The sequence below is a fragment of the Nomascus leucogenys genome, chromosome 22a (assembly GCF_006542625.1).
Source record: "Nomascus leucogenys isolate Asia chromosome 22a, Asia_NLE_v1, whole genome shotgun sequence".
Taxonomy (NCBI): Eukaryota; Metazoa; Chordata; class Mammalia; order Primates; family Hylobatidae; genus Nomascus; species Nomascus leucogenys.
Window position 1 is genome coordinate 53,301,000 of NC_044402.1, and position 22,329 is coordinate 53,323,328.

The 22,329-nt window shown below is 37.3% G+C and overlaps 1 protein-coding gene across 1 annotated transcript in view; it reads right to left on the reverse strand.

The window, feature by feature from the left end:
- Positions 1–288: 288 nt before the first annotated feature.
- Positions 289–22,329, reverse strand: part of TSBP1 (testis expressed basic protein 1) — an 81,056-nt gene continuing 59,015 nt past the window's right edge. Inside the window, exons 20-23 of the mRNA XM_030802820.1 lie at positions 10,085–10,105; positions 8,207–8,227; positions 7,449–7,463; positions 289–1,286 (exon numbers count right to left, since the gene is read on the reverse strand). Of these exons, the coding sequence (XP_030658680.1) occupies positions 289–1,286; positions 7,449–7,463; positions 8,207–8,227; positions 10,085–10,105 (1,055 nt within the window). The remainder of the gene's footprint in view (positions 1,287–7,448; positions 7,464–8,206; positions 8,228–10,084; positions 10,106–22,329) is intronic.

A 22,329-nucleotide genomic window follows, 5' to 3' on the forward strand; every position in this document is an offset into this window, starting at 1 on the left:
AAGGAAATTACTGTATATTTCTTTAATTAAAATGTTTTATTTCAGAAAGTATCCAGTCTTTCTTGACGGAATCATATGTCTTAACTTATAAAACAAATATTTGGAAACTGAAGTTTGTGGCTAGGAGATTAAAAAGGGTGAAACTTCTGAAGAGCAGAAACTGTGATATGAAGATGAAAGGGATTTTATAATTATAATCTGCTTAGGCAATGGCTGGGATATGGTTTGTATCTGGAGGATGGGAATCATAATAATCACTTGTCTTATGGGCCTTTAAAAAATTTATCCTTACTCTTCCACTTTTTTGTTGTACTTCCTTCCTTTACTTGCCTTCGCCCTTTTCGAGTCTTTTGATTTTTCTGATTCTTTCTTTCCTTTAACTTTGTCCTTTCCTTTGTCACCTTTTTTGTTTTTATCACCTTTTTCTTTTTTATTTGGATCTTTCTCTGCATCTCTCTCCTTTTCTTTATCATTATTTCCTTTATCCTCAAAACTCTCCTTCTTTTCTTGGGCTTCCTGTCCTTTTAGTACACCTGACTCACTCTTCTTTACTTGGGATTCCAGTGTTTCTGGTACACTCACCTCAGTGTTCTTTACTTGGGATTCTGGTCCTTTCAGTACACCAGCCTCACTCTTCTTTTCTTGGACCTCCTGTTCCTTTGGCACATCTGCCTCACTCTTCTCTACTTGGCCTTCTTGTCCTTTTGGTACCTTCAACTCACTCTTCTCTACCTGGGCTTCCTGTCCCTTTGGGACACCCGACTCACTCTTCTTTACTTGGGCTTCCTGTCTTCCTGGGACACCCATCTCACTCTTCTCTACCTGGGCTTCCTGTCCTTTCAGTACAATCAACCCACTCTTCGTTACCTGGGCTTCTTGTCTTTTTGGGACACCTGACTCACTCTTCTTTACTTGGGACTCCTGTCCTCTTGGTACACCCGACACACTTTTCTTTATTTGGGCTCCCTGTCCTTGTGGTACACTCATCTCACTGATTTTTAATTGGGTTTCCTGTCTTTTTGGTATTCCAGCGTCACTGTCTACCTTGACCTCCATTCCTGTTTTGTCTTTCTCTAAATCAGTGCCTTTTCCTTCTCTTTCTGGCTCCTTTATGTGTGCTGATTTCAAGGATTCAACAGAATTCATAAATATGATGTCATTCTTTAGTGCTTCCTTGTTTTCTTCTTGGCTATTCTGAGACCTTGCAGTGCCTCCACATTTTAGAATCTGGATTTTGGGACAAGATTTTTTTGCAAGTTCTTCATCCATGTAACCTGTTAATATAACTGAGCATACAACAAAAGGGCATGATTTAGATATCAAGTATTTTCTCTTTATTTCTATTTTTTTCCCCTTGATACTGGTTCCTTTTTTTGTCTTAAAACTGACAAACTGAAATTTTTCTGAATCTCAAGTTATCTAAAATGATGGTTCTCTATACATTAAATTATAAAAGTATCGATAAAATTCTGGACTGTTTTCAATAATTTGGAAGATTAATGGGAGAAAAGGTAAAATGTACTGTAAATGAACTGACATTTGTTCAGTGGATTATGGCTAATGAATAACGCTTAGTGGCTAACAGAGGATGTATTCTGAAAAGAAATAGAATTTATTTAAGGAAAAATTGTGGGAGGAAGCAATAATTATATTTCTCAAGACAGAAAAAGGAAACTCAAAAATGCTTTCCATATTGAATAAAAGCATATCTTATTATGCAAAAGTAATAACAGTACTAGCTGATAATTATCAAGTGCTTACCACATACCAAGTACTCACTGCTCTAAGCACTTTATGTATTAAATCATTTGATACTCACAACAACCAGGTAGGGTATTATTAACCTCATTTTACAGATGAAGAAACTGAGGCACAGAATGCTTAAATGAATATGAATAAGGTTATGTAATCAGTAGGTGGTGGAGCTGGGATTTGCACCTGAGTAGTCAGACTCCAGTGTTCAGTTTTGATCATTACTGTAGACTACTTCTTGCAATATCTGCAAACTCTACAAAAATTTCAGGTCCCTTGATCATGTTCAGGTAAATCAGCTGTTACGTCTCAATTCCTGTGTATTTAACAAACCTGAATTTATTGGCTTCTGCTAGGTATTTTTTATTTCCTTTTTTTTTTTTTTTTTAAGTAATATGGTTTCCTGAATTAAGTAAAAGAAATATCTGAGCCACCAAGGAGTTGTGTGGGTTCTTGCCATGGAGCAGAGATGTCTTGCTTTGAGAAAATCTAATATTTAATATTTACTACAGTAGAAAGAATACTGAATATAAAAGCTGAATCCGAAGACTTGGGCTGGGGGCAGTGGCTCACACTTGTAATCCCAGCACCTTGGGAGGCCGAAGTGGGCGGATCACTTGAGGTTGGGAGTTGGAGACCAGCCTGGCCAACATGGTGAAACCTGATCTCTACTAAAAATACAAAAATTAGCCAGGCATGGTGGCACACACCTGTAACCCCAGCTACTCACGAGGCTGAGGCAGGAGAATCGCTTGAACCCGGGAGGCAGGGGTTGCAGTGAGCTGGGATTGCACCACTGCACTCCAGTCTAGGTGACAGAGCGATACTCCATCTCAAAAAAAAAAAAAAAAAAAGAAGACTTAGGTTTACTATTCCTGCTAGTTGGGTTTAATGGGTTTATTAAGGTAAATCAGTTAATCCTCAAAGATTCACTGTTTTTATATTTAGTTTGATCTGCTCAGTTTGTAGAGTTACTAAATATTGTAGACAAATGTTAAAGTAACATAGCCTTTGGAGACAGACTGGTTCAAATCCTGCCTCCACACCTGCCTAGCTGGGTAACCTTTGGCAAACTTTACTTTCTGTCTGTAAAATGGGGGCAATAGTAGTAGCTACCTCAAAGAGGTGTTATGAGATTAAATAATGTTATCTAAATAAAAGCACTTGGTACAGTGCATGGGACATAATAAGTAGTCAATAAATATTGGCCGTTACTACTTCCCAATGAGATAGTACAGGAAAAAACTCTCTAATTCAATCAAGACAAGGCATTCTTAGTTTCCAACAAATAATTTACAGGAGTGGTTAATTGTATTACAGGAAAATTTTTTTTTTTTTTTTTTGAGAAAGAGTTTCGCTCTTGTTGCCCAGGCTGGAGTGCAATGGCACGATCTCGGCTCGCTGCAAACTTCACCTCCCGAGTTCAAGGGATTCTCCTGCCTCAGCATCCCAAGTAGCTGGGATTACAGGCATGCGCCACCACACCCGGCTAATTTTGTATTTTTAGTAGAGATGGGGTTTCTCCATGTTGGTCAGGCTGGTCTTGAACTCCTGACCTCAGGTGATCCGCCTGCCTCGGCCTCCCAAAGTGCTGGGATTACAGGCATGAGCCACCACACTCAGCCAATTACAGGAAAATTTCTTGCTTAAAAATGAATTATTGGACTTTTCGTTTTTTACATTTAGGGTTTGATGTTTGAAAAATTGGCATACACGTAACTTCAGAATTTTATCAATTATAAAAATGAGGCACACCTGTATTAGATAAGAAACTAATTATAAATCAAAAGAGTTGTTGTAGTTCAGTGTTTTCTTTTATTATTTTCAGCTGTTGACATCCAAATAAAAATAACATTAGGAAAATTGCAGTAATGTTTTCTGAACCTTTTTGTATATGTCCCCATCTGGAGTTCGTCATTAAAATATGCTTACTGACATTTTATTCTAGACAATTTTCAGTTTCCTAATGAAAATCAGTGGTAATATATTTCAAGCATTGCTAAATTGAGAAAAATAGTTCAGAATATTTTGATCTTCGACAGTGCTACCAGTGGACACTGTTTTATTTTGTTTTGTTTAGGGGTATGGTGGTGTAGATCATGCTCCACTGAAGCTTCTAACCTTAAGAATTTCATGGAATGTACTCCTCACATAAGCTGATTTTCCTTAAGCTATGAATATTTTTAGTTTTACTATCCCTTGGGGGTAATTATTTGCTACTGTGTGTAATACCTCATGACTCATTTTAACCTGAATTTACCTTCTAAATTATACAGGCTTTGTAAACCAAAATTAAGTATCATAGGATTTCCTGAAGCACCCAGTGTTTATTCTAGCTATGCCTTTCCTAATTTCACAGAATTAAAAAACTTTTTATTCTTTCTCCCACTACACTGAAAAATATCTCTAGTTACTTCTAATAGAATCTTCATACCCTTATTTTAATATATTTGCTGTCATCTTTTAAATCTTGAATTTAATTAACATAGATTAGATTTACAAGATTTATTTTTGAGGAATCCAGCTATCCCATAAAGTGAGGTTCACTTTTATTTCAACTTTGCATTGCAGAAGTAAGCCACAAATCATTATTCCACCACATTCTAAGTTCTTTTCTTTCTTCTCCCAGATTTCAAGATAGTTCATACATCTTTTCCTTCTCTTGGACCTCATAATCATCCAACACGTACAGTGTAAGTCTTCATAATATAAAGACTTGGAAGCCCTGGCTGCAAATACATTTATTGCAGGCAGTAGCCCATACTACAAAATTTTAATACAATCAAAAGATTTAATCAAGACTTTGGGGATCATCATAATATATTCAAGCTGATTAAAAAGTAATTATTAAAATTTTTAAATTGGATTAATTTTTGTTAAAGCTAAAAGATATCATGAAATAGCTATCACATTAACAATTCTATCTAAATGATACTTAACGTAGAAAATAAAATGTGGGCTTTATTAGGAAACTAATCTTAGGTTCTTAATCCAGTGGTTGTCAGGGAGAGCACAATTGGATCTAGACTGTAAAAGATCTATTCAGTATCAGAGGGATGAATCATTATAGTTCTCAGGCTATGAATTACATTTTAAAAGATCATATACTTATTAGTTGAATGAGGAGGTGAGAAATAAGAGACTCAGTTTGCTGGGATGATGATGTTTGTTGGTTTAATCTATCTTAAACCTTTCTTTGAACATTGAATTAAACCTTAACCTCCTTTTTCTAAAAATATCAACTGGGGCCAGATGCAGTGGCTCACACCTGTAATCCTAGTACTTTGGGAGGCTGAGATGGGAGGATCCCCTGAGGCCAGGAGTTTGAGGCCAGCCTGGGCAACATAGTGAGACCCCCATCTCTATTTTTTAAAAGAAATGGAAAAAAATCAATTGGGAAAAATGTGTTTGAAAGATTATATCAATAAGAATATATCTTTTTTTTTTTTTTTTTTTTTTTGAGACGGAGTCTCGCTCAGTCACCCAGGCTGGAGTGCAGTGGCGCAATCTCAGCTCACTGCAAGCCCCGCCTCCCGGGTTCACGCCATTCTCCTGCCTCAGCCTCTCCGAGTAGCTGGGACTACAGGTGCCCGCCACCACGCCCGGCTAATTTTTTTGTATTTTTAGTAGAGGCGGGGTTTCACTGTGGTCTCGATCTTCTGACCTCGTGATCCGCCCACCTCGGCCTCCCAAAGTGCTGGGATTACAAGCGTGAGCCACCGCGCCCGGCCAAGAATATATCTTTTACAAAAAATTTTTTAAAAGATTAAACAGATTTTTCTCTGGCAACTTAAAAAATTAGTATTCATTAAAAATTTATTATCTCTGGGAAGAGACTTGGCCTGTGATCCCTTCTCAGAGCCCTTGTATTAGTCAGGGTTCTTCTGAGTCAAGTTGACATACAACATCAATCATCAGAGCCCACCTTTTTTTTTTTTGTAAGAGAAACTCACAAGATCACAGTCCTATCACTTTTTCTATGTGAGGAGAGCATTTGAGGGATGTTGGCGCATTATGATTATTCTGAATGCATACCGTTTCTTGTACCATGAATCAAAAGAAATTAATTTCCCCGGCTGGGTGTGGTGGCTCACGCCTGTAATCCCAGCACTTTGGGATGCTGAGGCGGGCGGATCACCTGAGGTCAGGAGTTCGAGACCAGCCTGACCAACATAGTGAAACCCTGTCTCTATTAAAAATACAAAATTAGCTGGGCATGGTGGCACACGCCTGTAATCCCAGCTACTTGGGAGGCTGAGGCAGGAGAATCACTTGAACCTGTGAGATAGAGGTTACAGTGAGGCAAGATCGTGCCATTGCACTCCAGCCTGGGCGACAAGAACGAAACTTTGTCAAAAAAAAAAAAAAAGAAATTAATTGCCCCTTTCAACTTCATCTCCCTGCCTTCCTTTCCCTCCAAACCCACTCTCTTTCTAGTGTGAACTGAGAAAGAAGAATGAGGCTTAAACATGATTAAATATAAGGACATATTTTGTGTTTGTGTCAGTGTTTGGAATGTTTGAAATGCTTGAAACATGTCTCACTAGGTTTAAGTCTTATTTGCTTCTTTTGATCATATATTTACAGAATTAAACAAAAGTTATTATTCTACTTTGTTTTGTATGGTTTCCTTGCTTGAAGAGCTGAGCCATATATTAAGTAATCCTAATAGAGATAAAACTGAATCCAGAAAACAGTTAAAAAAGTCAAACATTGATTTAAATGCGGTCTTCTATTTTTAAAAATATCCTTTTGTGTACATTTAGTTATCCAGCTTTTCTGTAGATGTATATTTGTATTTACAAACATTCCATAAAGTTTCATGACTAATCACAAAAAATACCTTTGTGATTCAGTATAGGAGGCAATGTGTTAGTATGGGAAGAGTGGGAAGAGTGTGTATTTTGGAGATAGGACATCCTGGGTTTAAATCCTGACACCAATGTTTACCAACTCTTTAACCTTGGGTAAATACCTGAGTTAGTTTCCTAATCTGTAAAATGGGGAATAATAATAGCTACCAGGCAGGGATATGGTAAGAATAAGAGATGCTACTTTTGTAAGCGCCTAGCACAGTGCACAATACATAGTCAATGCTCAATAGCTACTGTCTTTCAAAGGTAGTTATTTAGAAGGCAACAGAAAGGAGATGGTATTTTGTTTTTAACTAGTTTTTTCCCCCATTAATATGATTCAGAGGGACTTCACCTATAACTAAAAAAGAGTTCTAAATTCCCAGCAAATAACTAATGGAATTCAGAAACCAATCTTCCTTTCATTATGTTTTCCTGAGAATCAGGGAGGAGATTCTTTTTCAGAGCCTAGAAGATGGCCAGAGATTGTGGCACCCTTTCATATGAGCTTCATCTTCTCTACAGCAATCTCTTAAATTGTAGTTATTTAAAAACTTGGGGCCCGGCACAGTTGCTCACACCTGCAATCCCAGAACTTTGGGAGGCTGAGGCAGGAGGATCACTTGAGCCCAGGAATTCAAGACCAACATGGGCAACATAGTCAAATCCTGTCTCAAAAAGAAAAGTGGAGGCCGGGGGGAGCCTTGGCAGTTTCTGGAAGATAGGAACATTCATATTGGCCTTAGAAGCACAGGCCTCTATTTTGGGAGTAGAAACAGTCAGGTCACAAAAGAATTAAAAGCAATGTAAAATATCAGAGTTGAGAATAGATATGGAACTTACCCACAGGAGTCAGTGCTAAAAACAAAACACAAAAGAAAGATCAGTGAGGATTTTCTAACTCAAGAGAAACCCACCTTCCAATAGTATCCTTCCTAGGTGAATTTAGAAACAGGACTTGGAGGGAGCATAAAACTCTGTTTCATTCTCAGGAGTGTTGCTGGCCAATGCTCCATATCCCACTCCACACAGAGGGTTATCTTTAGGATGCCATTTAATTAATATAGGGATTTGAAATCTTGGGTAGGTAATATCAATTCTACTGAAATATAAACTATTGCATTTCCTGCCTTTCTTTGTTCTTTGATAAGTCTTTCATATGTCTTCTGCAAAACAGTTTTTTGCTCACTGTTCTGGTCAGTTTGAAAAATGTGTATTGTTGGTCAATTACCAAAATCACATCTCGCCCTGACACATATTCTTTTTGTCAATCTTAGAGGATTTTCTTTTTTAGTAAAAATTATTAGTTGCCAGATTATAGCACAGAGGAAATAGGCTCTGTTCTGATAGATGAGCTGGGAATATATGCTACCAATAATCTTTGGTAGTAAATAACTAGAATCAAACACAAGACCATTAGACTTTGTTACAAAAGGAAAATAGATAAGAAGAATTAAAATTGAAATATGAGGAAATAACTTACTGAAGAAATATTGACTGCTGTAAGGTAGAGGAACTTGTAATACAAGAACATTTGGGAAAAAGAACTTAAAGGTCCTAGGCACAGAAATAGGTAAGGCAAGAAAATGATCCAAACTTACTGATTTTTCCAGAACTGTCCACTGAAAGAGACAAAGGCAAACACATCAGTAGGTACTGGGCTTTCTCTTCTTCCCAGTCCTCAAGCCTCTGCATTGAGTGGGATCTGTGTCATTAACAACTAAATTTCATTTATTTAAATGTGAAGAAACTTCATTTCCCTTCCCCCTTCTCTTTGCCCGGTGTAGTTTACAAAGACCTTGTGATAAGCTACTTTAAATCAACTTTACTTATCATTGATCATTAGCAATTTTATCTAGAATGTCAAGATTACAATTTATAAAATATAGGACATATAATGGTCTTGCTTAGAAGATGTGTGCTAACATTATTTTTTGACATTGTTTGATACGAATTTTTTTTAATATTTTTTTTTGAGACAGGGTCTCAGTCTCCCAGGCTGCAGTGCAGTGGCATGAACATGGCTCACTGCAGCTTCCACTTCCGGGGTTCAAGCGATCCTCCAGTTTCAGCCTCCTGAGTAGCTGGGACTACAGGTGCGTGCTACCACACCCAGCTAATTTTTTGTATATTTTTGTAGAGACGGAGTTTCATCATGTTGCCCAGGCTGGTCTGGAACCCTGAGCTCAAGCAATCCACCTGGCTTGGCTTCCCAAAGTGCTGGGATTACAGGTGTAAGCCACCATGCCTGGCCTGGTACGAAATATTTAAGATACAGTTGTTACCAAGTACTGAAATATAGGTATATCTCTTGTGTTGATGTTACTTGATAAACCTAACATAGAAAGCACAAAATAGGCTGGCGTGGTGGCTCATGCCTGTAATCCCAGCACTTTGGAAGGCTGTGAGGCAGGTGGATGGCGTGAGCCTAGGAGTTCAAGACCAGCCTGGGCAACATAATGAGACCCCCATCTCTGCAAAAAAATAGAAAAAATTAGCTGGGTATGGTGGCAAGCGCCTGTAGTCCCAGCTGCTCGGAAAGCTGAGGTGGGAGGATTGCTTAGGAAGTCAAGGCTGCAGTGGGCCATGATCACACCAGTGCACTCTAGCCTGGGTGAGTGAAACTCTGTCTTAAAAAAAAAAAAAAAGCACAGAATAATAAGAAAGCATGAAATTGTAAGACACATAATACCAGGATTGTTTACCAGAGATACATATGTGGAGTTAGGGTATTTAAACCATAGAATGGGAGTTGGCAAAATACAGCCCATGGAATAAATCTAGTATGTTGGCTATTTTTGCATGTCCTGTGGGGTAAGAATGGATTTTACATATTTAAATAGTTGAAATAATAATAATAATAATATTTTGTGGCACATGAAAATTGTATGAAATTCAAATTTCAATTTCTAAAGTAGTATTTTATTGGGACATATCCATGCTCATTCTTTTATATATTGTCTATGACTGTTTTTGTGCTACAACAGCAGAGTTGAGTAGTTGTGACAGAGACTTTAAGGTTTATAAAATTTAAAATATTTGGCTGGGCATGGTGGCTTATACCTGTAATCCCAGCACTTTAGGAAGCTAAGGCAGGGGGATCGTTTGAGGCCAGGACTTTGAGACCAGCCTAGGCAACATAGCAAGACTCAGTTTCCACAAAAAATAAAAAAAAGTTAGCCAAGCATGGTGGCACACATCTGTAGTCCCAGCTACTCAGGAGGCTGAGGCAGGAGAATTGCTTGAGCCCAGGAGTGGAGGTTGTAATGAGCTATGATCATACCACTGCACTCCAGGCTAGGTGACAGAGCAAGACCCTGTCTCAGAACAAAACAAAACCAAAAACACCAAACAAACCAAAAAACACAAAAACCCAACAAACAAAAACAAACACAAAACATTAAAAATATTTATAGAAAAAATTTGCTCACCCCAGCCCTACAAGAAACTAATGTATTAAAAATATATTAGGAACTTACTAGTGTGAACTTGAGGTATTCCTGAAAATCAAAACAAGAAAATAGGTTAATGGTAGCATTTTTGGAACAGAAATACAGTTCTTTCCTACTCCCAATTCCCTAGTTCTTTTTTCTAGGGTACCATAAAGACTTCTAGCAGAATACAATGAAATATGATGAGACAACAGATCCCTTAGTGTGTTATAAGAACCTGACAGTTTTTACCACCTTTATGTGGTCCAACTTATTGTTGTCTCTCTAACTGAGCTCTCTGCTCTCACGCTTGCCTCCCAGTCAGTTCCCAGTACAGCAGTTAGCGGGACCCTTTTAAAGTGCCAGCAAGACTGCTGCTTAAGAGCCACCAATGGTTCCCCATCTTGGTTTAACAAAAGTCAAAATCACAACAGTGGCTTTCAAAGATGGCCCTGGAAGATCTGTCCCTCCAAATCTCTCTTATAGCTTCTTTTTATGTCACTTTTCATTCTGTTCCAGCTATATGGTACTTGCTGTCTTGCTTTTCCTCAAATAGTCTGGAAATGTTCCTACCCTAGGGTGGTTTAATTGTTGTCTTCTCTGATTGAAATGTTCCCCCCTCAGATATTGCCTGGCTAATTCTCTCACCTATTTCATGTTCCGTCTAGTAGTTATAGCAATTGCTGAGAATAAGGCATTAAACTTTCCAACTGTAGTTGTGGGTTTTTGTGTTTCTCTTTAGTTCTAGTAGGTGTTTTTTTTTTTCCAGTGTGTTTTGAAGCACTGTTGTTTGGTGCATACATATCTAGGATTTCTGTATCTTCTTGATGCATTGATATTTTTATCATGATATAATGTCCCTCTTTTGTCCCTGGTAAATTTCTTTGCATTGAGGTCCACTTTGCATGATATTAATGTAGCCACTTCTGCCTTTTTTTTTTTGAAAAAAATTAATGTTTCATGGCATATATTTTTCATTCTTTTTACTTTTATTGTTAAATTTGAAGTGACTTTCTTGTAGATAGGATATAGTTAGGTCATGTTTTTAATGTACTCTGGTAATCGTTTAAAAAATTTGGTGTATTTAGACCTACACAAAGTAAATTTGTGTGATTTGCCTGATTGTTATGAGAGGCAAGTCCCAATTCTTTCAAGGAGGGGAAGTCAGAAAAGGCTTAATCTCTGCAGCAGTAGTGCTCCAAGTTTAGATGTAATAAACTTTATGGAGGAAAAGGCAAAGATCAATCTTTCTTTTTTATCTTGAATTCTATTTTAGTGTTTTCTCTGTTTGCATTTTGCAGTCTGTCCCTTCTTCTACTCCCATTTGCTACCTCTTCTCATTTTTATTATTTCTACCTTTTATCTTTTGGAGTTTCATGTTGTGACCCTGTGGCTTCAGACTGTGATACAAACTTCTTGGTGTATTATTTCCATGGTCTTCCCAGCATATTTTTCCAGCATTATTTCCTCTTGCTTCTCTTTTGCAACTTAACTCCCTAACCAGAAGAACAACTTGTTTTTAGTCCTTTCTATGTGGTTTCTTGTTTCTGTGGGCCTTTGATTTATTTAAAAGACAAAGACAGGAAGGAAGAAGAAAGAACGAGCGAACGGACGAAAGAAAGAAAGAAAGACCCAAACTAAACCAAAATAGAAACCAAAAACAACAGAAGTGTCAGTGCAAATAAAGGAATAGAGATGCTACAAAAGACCAGAGGAAACTGAGAAAAACAGTAGGAGCTTACTGGTTGCTATTGGACCAATTGCTAAAAATAAAATAAAACAAATCAGTTTTTTTTTAAATTATGTACTGAGTTCCTATTGAAAATCCACTTGGAACACCAGAAAACAGACCTTTGAGAAACATTAAATCTTCTAGGAATATGCTATCTCTTATTAAGTCAATTTTAACTCCACTTTAATAACTTAAAATATCCAGGCCATTTTGAATGGCATGTATGATGGGTTATATGAGTGAAGGCCACTTTTTCTAATGAAATAAAATATTTTTAAAACATTCTTAAACTAGGTCACATTCTTTCAGGAGACTGGCTAATAGTTATAGGTTACTAATTTATGTTATCTCTTCATCGTCTTTTTTGTCTTTTCATGTTTTCCTTTCAAATCTCTACCATTATACTAGCTGTCATTGTATTATTCTTTTACAGTACAGAAAGTTTATTTGTAATTAAAATGTAGTTGAGTTTAGCACCTTTTCTTTTTCTTTTCAGTTTTTATGAGAATTTAAAACTCTTCAAGAGTTATTTTAAGTTTTGCTTCTTTTACTTTTTTTCCTATTTCAGTCTCTAATCTCAAAATATCTGTTTTCTTCTTCACCGTTCATTGTATTCTCCTTCTAGATTTCCGTTACTAAGTTTACTTACTCCTTGCCTTACTGTGGCAGGGCGGGTCTCACTAGCGCAGGCCTCCATAACCACTGTTTCAGCACTGACTGAGTGGTTAAGGTAAATATTAAAAGCTGATAGAGCCAGGCTGGAATGTAACAAGCCCATCAAGAGTTTGCCTAGGCCTCTCCTGGGCCTTGAAGCATGACAAGATTATGAAGGAATTCTTAACAGGACCCGTTTAGGATTAAAACAAGTTTATTAGGGGGTCTGAAGAAACTCCCCAGGCCTCCACAAACAAGTTTATTGGGGGTCTTCTGAAGGAACTCCATAAACCTCCATGATTTAGCAGGAGACAAGATAAGGGTGATCACCCCAGCACCTAGACCCATTTAGATTAAGTAAATTTTCTGAAGCTCTAGAGGAAAGTCTTCAGGACTCACATCTTAGTCATAGATTAGAAGAAGTTTATCACTTACGTCTTTAGATGAATGTACACTTACACGTAGACATATAGCTTAGAAGGTATATCGGCTCTGGAAAACTTTGTAATTTTGAGTTGGTCTGGCAAAAATTTCCAGGCCTTCTCTCTGTACCTACTTATATAAATAAAAACTGTCTTCTTTCTCAGTTCATCTGCATCTCGTTATTGGGCCATGAAGAAAAGCAGCCCGATTCTCCTACCTCAGCCTCCCAAGAAACTGGGATTACAGGTGTGCGCCACCACACCCAGCTAATTCTTGTATTTTTGGTAGAGACGGGGTTTTGCAATGTTCACCAGGCTGGTCTCGAACTCCTGACCTCAGGTGATCCACCTGCTTCGGCTTCCCTAAGTGCTGGGATTACAGGCATGAGCCACCGCGCCTGGCCAGGTCATATGTTTTTTTAAAGGTCTGTATTGTCAATAAAAACTGGAGGCAAATTGGGACTGAGAAACATTTTTCTTTTCTAAGTTGCAGTGCTTGCAAGCAAGTCCTGTCTTCAGAAGAACTGGCTCACTTAATAAGAGACGTAGCAGGAGTTTAAGGGGCATAATCTATAAAGTTAGTCAGTTTGCTGATTATTCTCATTGGTGGAAAAATAATTCTCCATCATAATTATATATTGGCAAGGGTCATAACACATTTGTATGACAGTGAAACAGCAAAATAACTAACATGAACTCTTTTTTTGTTTAAAGGACCTTTACCCATTCCTGCATGTAAGTTAGGACAATTTTAGAACACTGAGATAAAATGCAAAAACAGCAATCATGTAATTTTTGAAACTAACTGTGCGACTAAGGGGGAATTATGTAAACAACTAATTATGTTTTGTTAAAGATTTACGGGAGCATTGTGACCTGACCAAGGGCAAAGACGTTCCCAACCTCCTCTGACTCTTGCTAGCACCCAGATCTCTGTGTTCCTCAGTCATCTCTTGATTCTAATTCCTGCGCAGTTTCCCATATCCCCCCCTCCCATAGAAACCCCCAGCCAGCCTGAAAGACATTAGAAGGATGGTACTTTAGAATGCTGGTTCTCCACCTTCTTGGTTTACTGACTCTCCAATATAATCTGCTTTTCATCCCACCAACCCTTGTCTCTCATATCTGGCTTTTCAGCTGCAAGCAGCCAAACCTGGGTTTGGTTACTTACATTTATATGTATCACTATTGTAAAAATCAGCACTAAAATTGTTTCCATTAGAAAGCCAGCAATGTAAAACATATGAACTTAAGGCTTTATTTTAGGTTCCAGGGCTAAATGGAACTATTATTCAATTTAAGAACATATAAGTTTAGTTGTCTGTCCCTCCGTCCCTCCCTCCTTCTCTGCTTCCCTTCCTTCTGGTTTTCTTTTCTTCTTTTTTCACCTGCTGCCATCCTCAGTTTATCTCATGATACAAGGTTTTTCTGACTGTCATGTTTAATGTCAAATGCTCAGGCAAAATGGATGATTTGGCTAGGCTAACAAAGTATTCATTTTGCAGTATTTCCATTTTTTTAGTACATTTTCTTATGATTTTGAGGAAATTTTGCTGTCTCTCTACATTTAGATTTTGTTCCTTGTATTGTTAGTGCTTTTCCTTTTCTTTAATTTTGTTTCAGAATAATCAAAATTATTTTGTTGATTATTCTTAAATACTTTTAATTTCATTAATTTTTGCCTAATAAAAGTAGGACATTTTTATTATTGTGTCCTACTTTTGAGATTTTTCCTTTTTTAATCATCTGGAGCTCATGTTTTGTTCATCTATTTTTATTAATGAATAATTTCTGTTAAAACCATTTACCCTAATAATTTATCTCTAAATGATATTTTGGCTGTATCCTAAGTGTTTTGATAAGTATTGATTTTATACTCACTTATTTCTATATATTCTGTAATTTCTCTCACAATTTTGTTTGTAACCTGTGGATTATTTGGATGTATGCTTTTTTGTTTCTAAATATGTATATGTTAATATTTTTTGTTATTTATTTCTATTTTGTTGCCTTGTGCTCAGAAAATGTGATTTATATTATGTTGAAGTGTACTTTGAAATTAGTTGAGGCTTGCTCTAGTTGAAGGAATTGGTGGTCAAGTTAATAACTTTTCCATCTGTGCTTGCTGGGTGGAATGTTCAGTGTACATTACTAGATAAAGCTTTCTAAAATTATGTCAAAGCCTCTCTAGCCTTACTAATTTTTGTCTGTTTTATTTATTTATTTTATGAGAGAAATGTTATTGAAATATCTTTAGTTACAGATGTCTTTGCTATTTTGTCAGCTTTTGTTTTATGTATTTCAAAGGCTATGCTATAAGCTCACAACTTTCACTTATATTTTATCCGATATTTGCACAATTATATCAAATTTTGTTTTGTTGTTAATTGCCTGTTTTTTTTTTTTGAGACAGAATTTCACTCTTGTCACTCAGGCTGGAGTGCAATGGTGCAATCTTGGCTCACCACAACCTCTGCCTCCTAGGTTCAAGTGACTGTCCGGCCTCAGCCTCCCAAGTAGCTGGGATGACAAGCATGTGCCACCATGCCTGGCTAATTTTGTATTTTTAGTAGAGACGGGGTTTCACCATGTTGGCCAGGCAAGTCTGGAACTCCTGACCTCAAGTGATCTACCCGCTTTGGCCTCCCAAAGTGCTGGAATTACAGGCATGAGCCACTGCACCCAGCCAATTGCCTGGTATGTTTTAAAATTCCTTCATTTAAATTTTTCTGTGTGTCACCTTATTTTAGGTATATTTCTTAATAGAGTTTAGCTATTTTTCTTTTTTTAAATTTTTTTTTTATTATACTTTAAGTTCTAGGGTACATGTGCACAACGTGCAGGTTTGTTACATATGTATACATGTGCCATGTTGGTGTGCTGCACCCATTAACTCGTTCGTCATTTACATTAGGTATATCTCCTAATGCTATCCCTCCCCCCTCCCCCACCCCACAACAGGTCCTGGTGTGTGATGTTCCCCTTCCTGTGTCCAAGTGTTCTCATTGTTCAATTCCCACCTGTGAGTGACAACATGCGGTGTTTGGTTTTTTTGTCCTGAGTTTAGCTATGTTTCTTATTTTTTTTTACAGGAAAATAGAAAAATTAAAAAAATTTAACTCTTTTAATTACATCTGAGAGTTTCTAGCTTTTAATATGTGAGTTTAATCTACTATTGTATGATATTGTGCTAAGCAACATATTTAGACTTTTTTAACCCTCATTTTAAAAAATTTGCTTTTTATTTGCTTTCTCTTTTTCTTTTTTCTTGCTTTCTTGTGGACTAATATAGTTTTCTTTCTTCTTTTTATTTTCCCTATGGGTTCAGAAGGTGTATGTCACATTTCTATTATATTAATAGTTGTCTTTTATTTTTGCCATAAATATTCAAATGTATATATTTAGTAAGATGAAAAGTTAATCAGTACATCTGACCTTTTGTCAAATTATCTTAGTTCATAATCATTAGCCTTGTCTCTTTTTTTTTCCTAATGCTTTAGGTCTACTCATTTTAAAGCACACTAATATATTTCTCCTTCACTCTCTCCTTCTTCTTCTTCCTGCTTTTTTTTGTGTTTTGACAGGGTCTTGCTCCTAGGCTGGAGTGCAGTGGCATGATCACGGCTCACTGCCGCTTTGACCTCCCAGGCTCGAGCAATCCTGCCACCTCAGCCTACTGAGTAGCTGGGACTACAGGCATGCACCACTACACTCAAATGATGTTTGCATTTTTTGTAGAGACAGGATTTCACCATGGTGCCCAGCCTGGTCTCCAACTCCTGAGCTCAAGCAATCCACCTGCCCTGGCCTCCCAAAGTGCAGGGCTTATAGGCGTGAACCACTGTGCTCAGCCTCTTTCTGCTTCTTTTCCTTCTCCTTCTCTTCCTTCTCTTTTTTTTCTTTATAGTCAACATTTTAGATTTACTATCATGTTTTGTTGATTTGTTTTCTTACATATGTTTCTTGGTTCTAACTTCTTTTTGAGTTTTTACTCAAAAGTAAACTCCCTGAAGTATGTCCTTTTGATAATTCTTTCATTGGGGACCTGTGTTTAATGAGTTTCTATGTTCTTGAATATATGAAAATGACTTCATTTCAGTCTCATTCGTAAATGATAATTTTGCTGATTGTATCATATGAGTTTATAGTAATTTTCCTTCAGTCTTTTGATGATATTGTTCTGTTGTATTCTTTTTAAAACTTTTTTATTTTTAATTTTTATGGGTATATAGTAGGTGCAAGTAGGTACCTGAAATATTTTGGTACACTCATACAATGTGTAATAATGTGTAGTAATCACATCAGGGTTAAATGAATATCGCCCTAAGCATTTATCATTTCTTTGTGTTACAAACATTGCAATTATATTCTTTTAGTTGTTTCAAAATGTGCAATAAATTTCCTTTGACCATAGTCACCCTGTTGTGCTATTGAATATTAGATCTTATCCATTCTGTCTAACTATTTTTATACCTATTAACCATTCCCAATTTTCCTCTCTTCTGACTACCCTCCCCAGGCTCTGGTAACCATCATTCTACTCTCTATCTCCATGAGTTCAATGTTTTAATTTTTAGTTCCCACAAATGAGTATGGACATGCGAAGTCTGTGTTTCTATGCCTGGCTTATTTCACTTAACATAATGACCTTCATTTCCACCCAGGTTGTTGCAAATGATAGGATCTCATTCTTGTTTGGATCTCATTCTCGTTCTGTTGTATTCTGGCACGTATTATTGCTAATGAGATGTCTAGTGTTAACATGATTTTTTGCAGGTGATCTGCTTCTCTGGTTGTCTTTATGATTTGCTTTTTAATGTCTGTTTGTCAGTTTACTACAATGAGTTTTGGCACATGTAAGTGTGTGTGTGTGTATGTGTGCATATATATCTGTCTGTGTTTTAAAGTTATCTAATGTCAGCTTTCAGTGGACCATTTTGATCTGAGGATTTATGTCTGTTTTCTTCTGGAATATTATTAATTATTATGTTTAAAAGTATTACCTGACATTTATTCTTTTAATTCTCTCTTATCAAATTCCTATTATACTTGACCTCATTCTATTTACAGCTTTTCTTTTTGATATATTCAATGTCTTCTGTGTACTATTTTGAGCTGAGATTTTCAATATTTTCCATGTACTATTTTGAACTGAGATTTCCTCAGTTCTATTTTCCAGTTTACTCTTTTAAACTGTGATTAATAATACTTAAATATTATTTACATATAGTTACATTAGAATTTATATATTATCTAACTATTGCTTCAATTTTAATAACTTATTTTCAAGATTTCAGCTTGGTTTTTTTTTAAATATGCCTGTTCTTTCTTCAAACTATCTCTCAAATATATATATATATATATATATATATATATATATATATATATATTTCTTTTTGTATCTTTTTAGAAAGGATAGTCTTTCTTTTATTCCCCAATAGGTAAGCCACAACCTGTCAGAACTCCAGCCTTTGGTGGCCTTTTCATGCTATACTAGCTGTCATATGCCATATCAGCTGCCTTACTGTTTAAAATTTTATTATCTCCTTCACTTCCTCCATTTAGGCATTTCTTCCCTCCTATCTTATCAAGGTTACTTATGACATTAATTTTGCAAAATTCCTTGTCATTTCTTACTCCAAAAATTTATTGCTTAGCCTTTTTTGATGCTGTTGTTCATTCTTTACGTATTGAAATACTATCTTCTCTTGAGTGCTGTGAGACCTCCCCTTTACTGGTTCTCCTTCTTTCTCCCTGCTCACAACTTCTCTATATGCTTAGTTAGATTTTTCTCTTATTCTAAACTTCTAAAGCTGATTAATACTTACCCTTTCATTTTTACATATACCTTTGGTTATCTAATTTAGTCCAATGGTCTTAAATGTTACCTATATGCTGATTACTGTCTAATTTATTTCCCACCCAATCTCTCCCTAAATCTTCAGACTCAAATATTTAATTACCTTTTGATATAGAGTATATGCTTGGATGGGGAACAGAATGTTTAGTGGGATTTTTCTTGTTACTCCCAAATTGACAAGTAGGATCACAAAGCTGAGGAAAAAGAGGTTATAACTTCCCATTCCTTTCCTCAGCAAACTGAGGTGAGACAAGCCCTCAGGAGGGATTGCAGCATTGCCAACTCCATAATTAAAAGGGAAAGGATTCTTGAGGCTGTGCAGTGCAGAGGTGCTGCTCGCTGGCCTTGACAGATGATGGCCAAATTAGCTCTCCTATCTCAAATGTCACCATTTTTCCAAGACAACATAAGCAAACAACTATGAAGGGCAGGAGATTTAAGAGTCTTTAGAGTTGTGAGTAGTTAACAAAGGAATGGTGTTGTAGGGGAGGAAGGAATAGTGCTATCTTTTTCTGAAGGCAAATAAGTAGCACTTTGAGATTTGCTTACAGTGATTGGGGGTATCTGTGAGAAAGGATGTGTGGCAACCCATCTCCTGGTTGAATAGTGGATTTGTTGATTTGTTTTGTGCCTATCTGAATAGAAGGAAAGTAAAATTGGAGAGAGACAGCAGTGCAGAGTGTCCTTGTTCTGTGATAAAGATTCCTGAGCCTCCTGAGGGTTCGGTGGGCAGTGCAAAATACATCCTGGCTTGAGCCTTCTTGCTAGTATGACACTCAAGTGGTGGCCTACTTGGTAAGGGCATCTCTGAAGTACGAGCTATGAAGTATATTGCTGGAGAGGGAGTTGAGGGGCTCTGGAATAGGCAAGACTAGAGTCAGTACTCCCACATCAGGGACTATGCATGGTCGAGTTCTTGTAGGTTCTTCCAAAGAACTCAAATATGTATTCTGCAAGACATTTGGGTGTCTGCTCTCGATGACATCAAAGGACAGTCAGTCTCAGGTTCTCAGAGAAAAGAACCTACAACTAACAGAAGAAGGAGACTGCATGCCACAAATCCATCCTCTCAGCCTCAACAGTGGGAATTATAACAACAGTGGGAATTATGGCAACAAGGAGAGTGGACAGGAAGGGGAAGCACATTGTATTTCTCCTCCCTATTCTGAGTCAGTGTGCCTGAGACTGGCCATTAGGAGAGGAGAGGGTTTTAAAGGCGGTGGCTTGAGCGTTTTAAATAATTTAGCATAACTAGAAAATTATGAGTTCTGAGACATTAAATGATAGGAAGGAGACACATGGCAGAGAACATGCTTGAAGCTTGCTAAGGTCAGATTATTTAATTAATTAGTCCTAAATGTTCCAGGCATCTGGAACCGAGCATACACAAAACTGAACTCACAATAGCATCCTATAAATCTGTTCTTCTCCACTATCTAAATCAATAAATAGTTTCATTCATCAAGTTTCTTAGACCCCAAATCTAGGAGTAACGCTTGGTGTCTTCTTTTTCCCTTAAAATCACATTCAGTCCAACAGCAGGCCCTGTTGGCTTTGCCCCCAAAATAAATAAAATATGAAGACCTTCCTCCCACTTCCACTCTGATCACTCTTTCCTTGCCACACTCACCTTTAGCTTCAGGCCTCTTAACTGGTCTTCCTGCTTCCTCTCTTGAGCCCTCACTCTCACCCCAGTTAATCCTCCACAGCAATAGAGTGATCTTTTAAAATTATAAAGTAGACCCTATCATTTCCCTGTTCAAGCCCTTCAGTTACCTCTCATGACGCCTAGAATGAAATCTGCAATTTTTATTAAGGACTACAAGGCCCGACATAATCTGGCTCTTGTCGCTGTGGCCCTACCTCCTGCTCTGCCTCCTACTTTCTAGCCTGGCTGGCTGTTTTGCATCCCCATAGCAGGCCTGTGCATGTTGTACTTGTTCCTTTTGCCTGAAGCACACTTCCCCTTCTATACCATCTTTCTTTAGTCTGTTAACTCTTCTTATTTTTCTACATGAATTTATCTGCCTGACATTTACTACATGTTTACTTACCATTATTTGCCTGTTTTATCTCAACATATAAACTCCTTAAGTGCAAGGACTTTGTCTTGCTCATGGCTATATTTTCAGTGCTTAGGATAATGCCTGGCCTACAATAGGCCAATATGTATTTGTTGAATACATATATTTTTAAAATGCATTAATATCTTTGAAGGTTTTTCTTTTTTTTCCTTTAGTGTTTGACTTGTTCAATGCTGTTAGGTTTCTTATTTTAGTCTTCTTCAGATTGCTCTAGTTATATTTCTCTGGGTCGGAATTCTCCAACTTGTTGGGGGCTTGTGAGGTATCACTCACATGGTGCTGAATTTCCTCATAGATTTCATAACTTTTAGTAGTTTCTTATTCCTTGGGGGCTATCTTTTGTGGGTGTTCTATGATATAAATACCCAGGTTGTAGATCCCTTCTTGGTGGCTATTGTCCTAACTTCCTGGATACACTGCCACTGAACCAGATCTCAGCTGTTTTAACTTGGAATATTATGCACACTGCATGGGTAGCACACCTCCAGCAGGGCTCTGCACCCTGGACAGATCTAACTCTGGACCTGTGTGGGTGGCTCTGTTTTCATGCTTGGGGCAGATGGGTGAAGATATTTTGGCTTCTCTGCATGGGGAGGCAGTGTATTTTCTGCTCCTGGCTTTACTCCTAGTGGTGTAATTCCAGTTTTCTACGTGTTGTATCTTGAAGCTTTGTCCACCGTCTAGGAGCAGGCGTTGAAACCCTACCTTTGTTCCTGAGGCAAAGTTGCTACCTCTGTTTCCTCATCCCCTCACCATTCTTCCCAAGAGCTTAACTTTAGCTTTCCTTTCTTTATATGTGTTCCTATATTCCATTTTTGCTCCTTGGAAATCACTCTTACCCTCCTTCTTTATGCTTAGGTATGGCTGTGTATTTTTCATTTAAAAATATTTCCAGCCAAGACTTAGCCAGCCAAAAATGAGGTGTTATAACCCCTAGTTACTTTGGCATTCTTTTTTTCTCTCTCCCTACTCCTTGGGTCTTGGATTTTTACATTATTTCCCTGCCTATCCTCTTTGATGACTCCTCTGAAAAGGACACTATGCATTCAATTTGGATTCTGGCTTGTAATTTCTAGCTGTGAGACCAATAATCCCTTCTCCTGAACTTTGGTGGGCCTTGGTCTCTGTTCCCAATTATAGGGCCCATGTGCAAACATAGACATCTGGAATTTCCAGCTTCAGTCCTGGGTCTCAACCACTGAGTATGTATTTTCATCTGTGCAGTGAGAATACTTAGCTGATCAGCCTCTTTGCTCAGGCTTCAGAAAGGTATGTGAATGGGGATTTTGGAGAGACACTCACTAATAATTCTTTGTTGACAGTTCCAATTCTCTTCACTCAAATACCAATGTCTTTGTCCTAATATTATTGAAATTAGTAAAATGTTGTCATTATGAAAACTATATCCAGAGTGTGTTTAGAAGGAACTGTTTGAAATCTGTTAGAAGGCCATAGATGTCTTTCATGTTTAAAACTTGGAAAATTTTACCTACTATCTGGATTAAGTGAGATGCTTGGACAACTCTAGATGTGAATTCTTG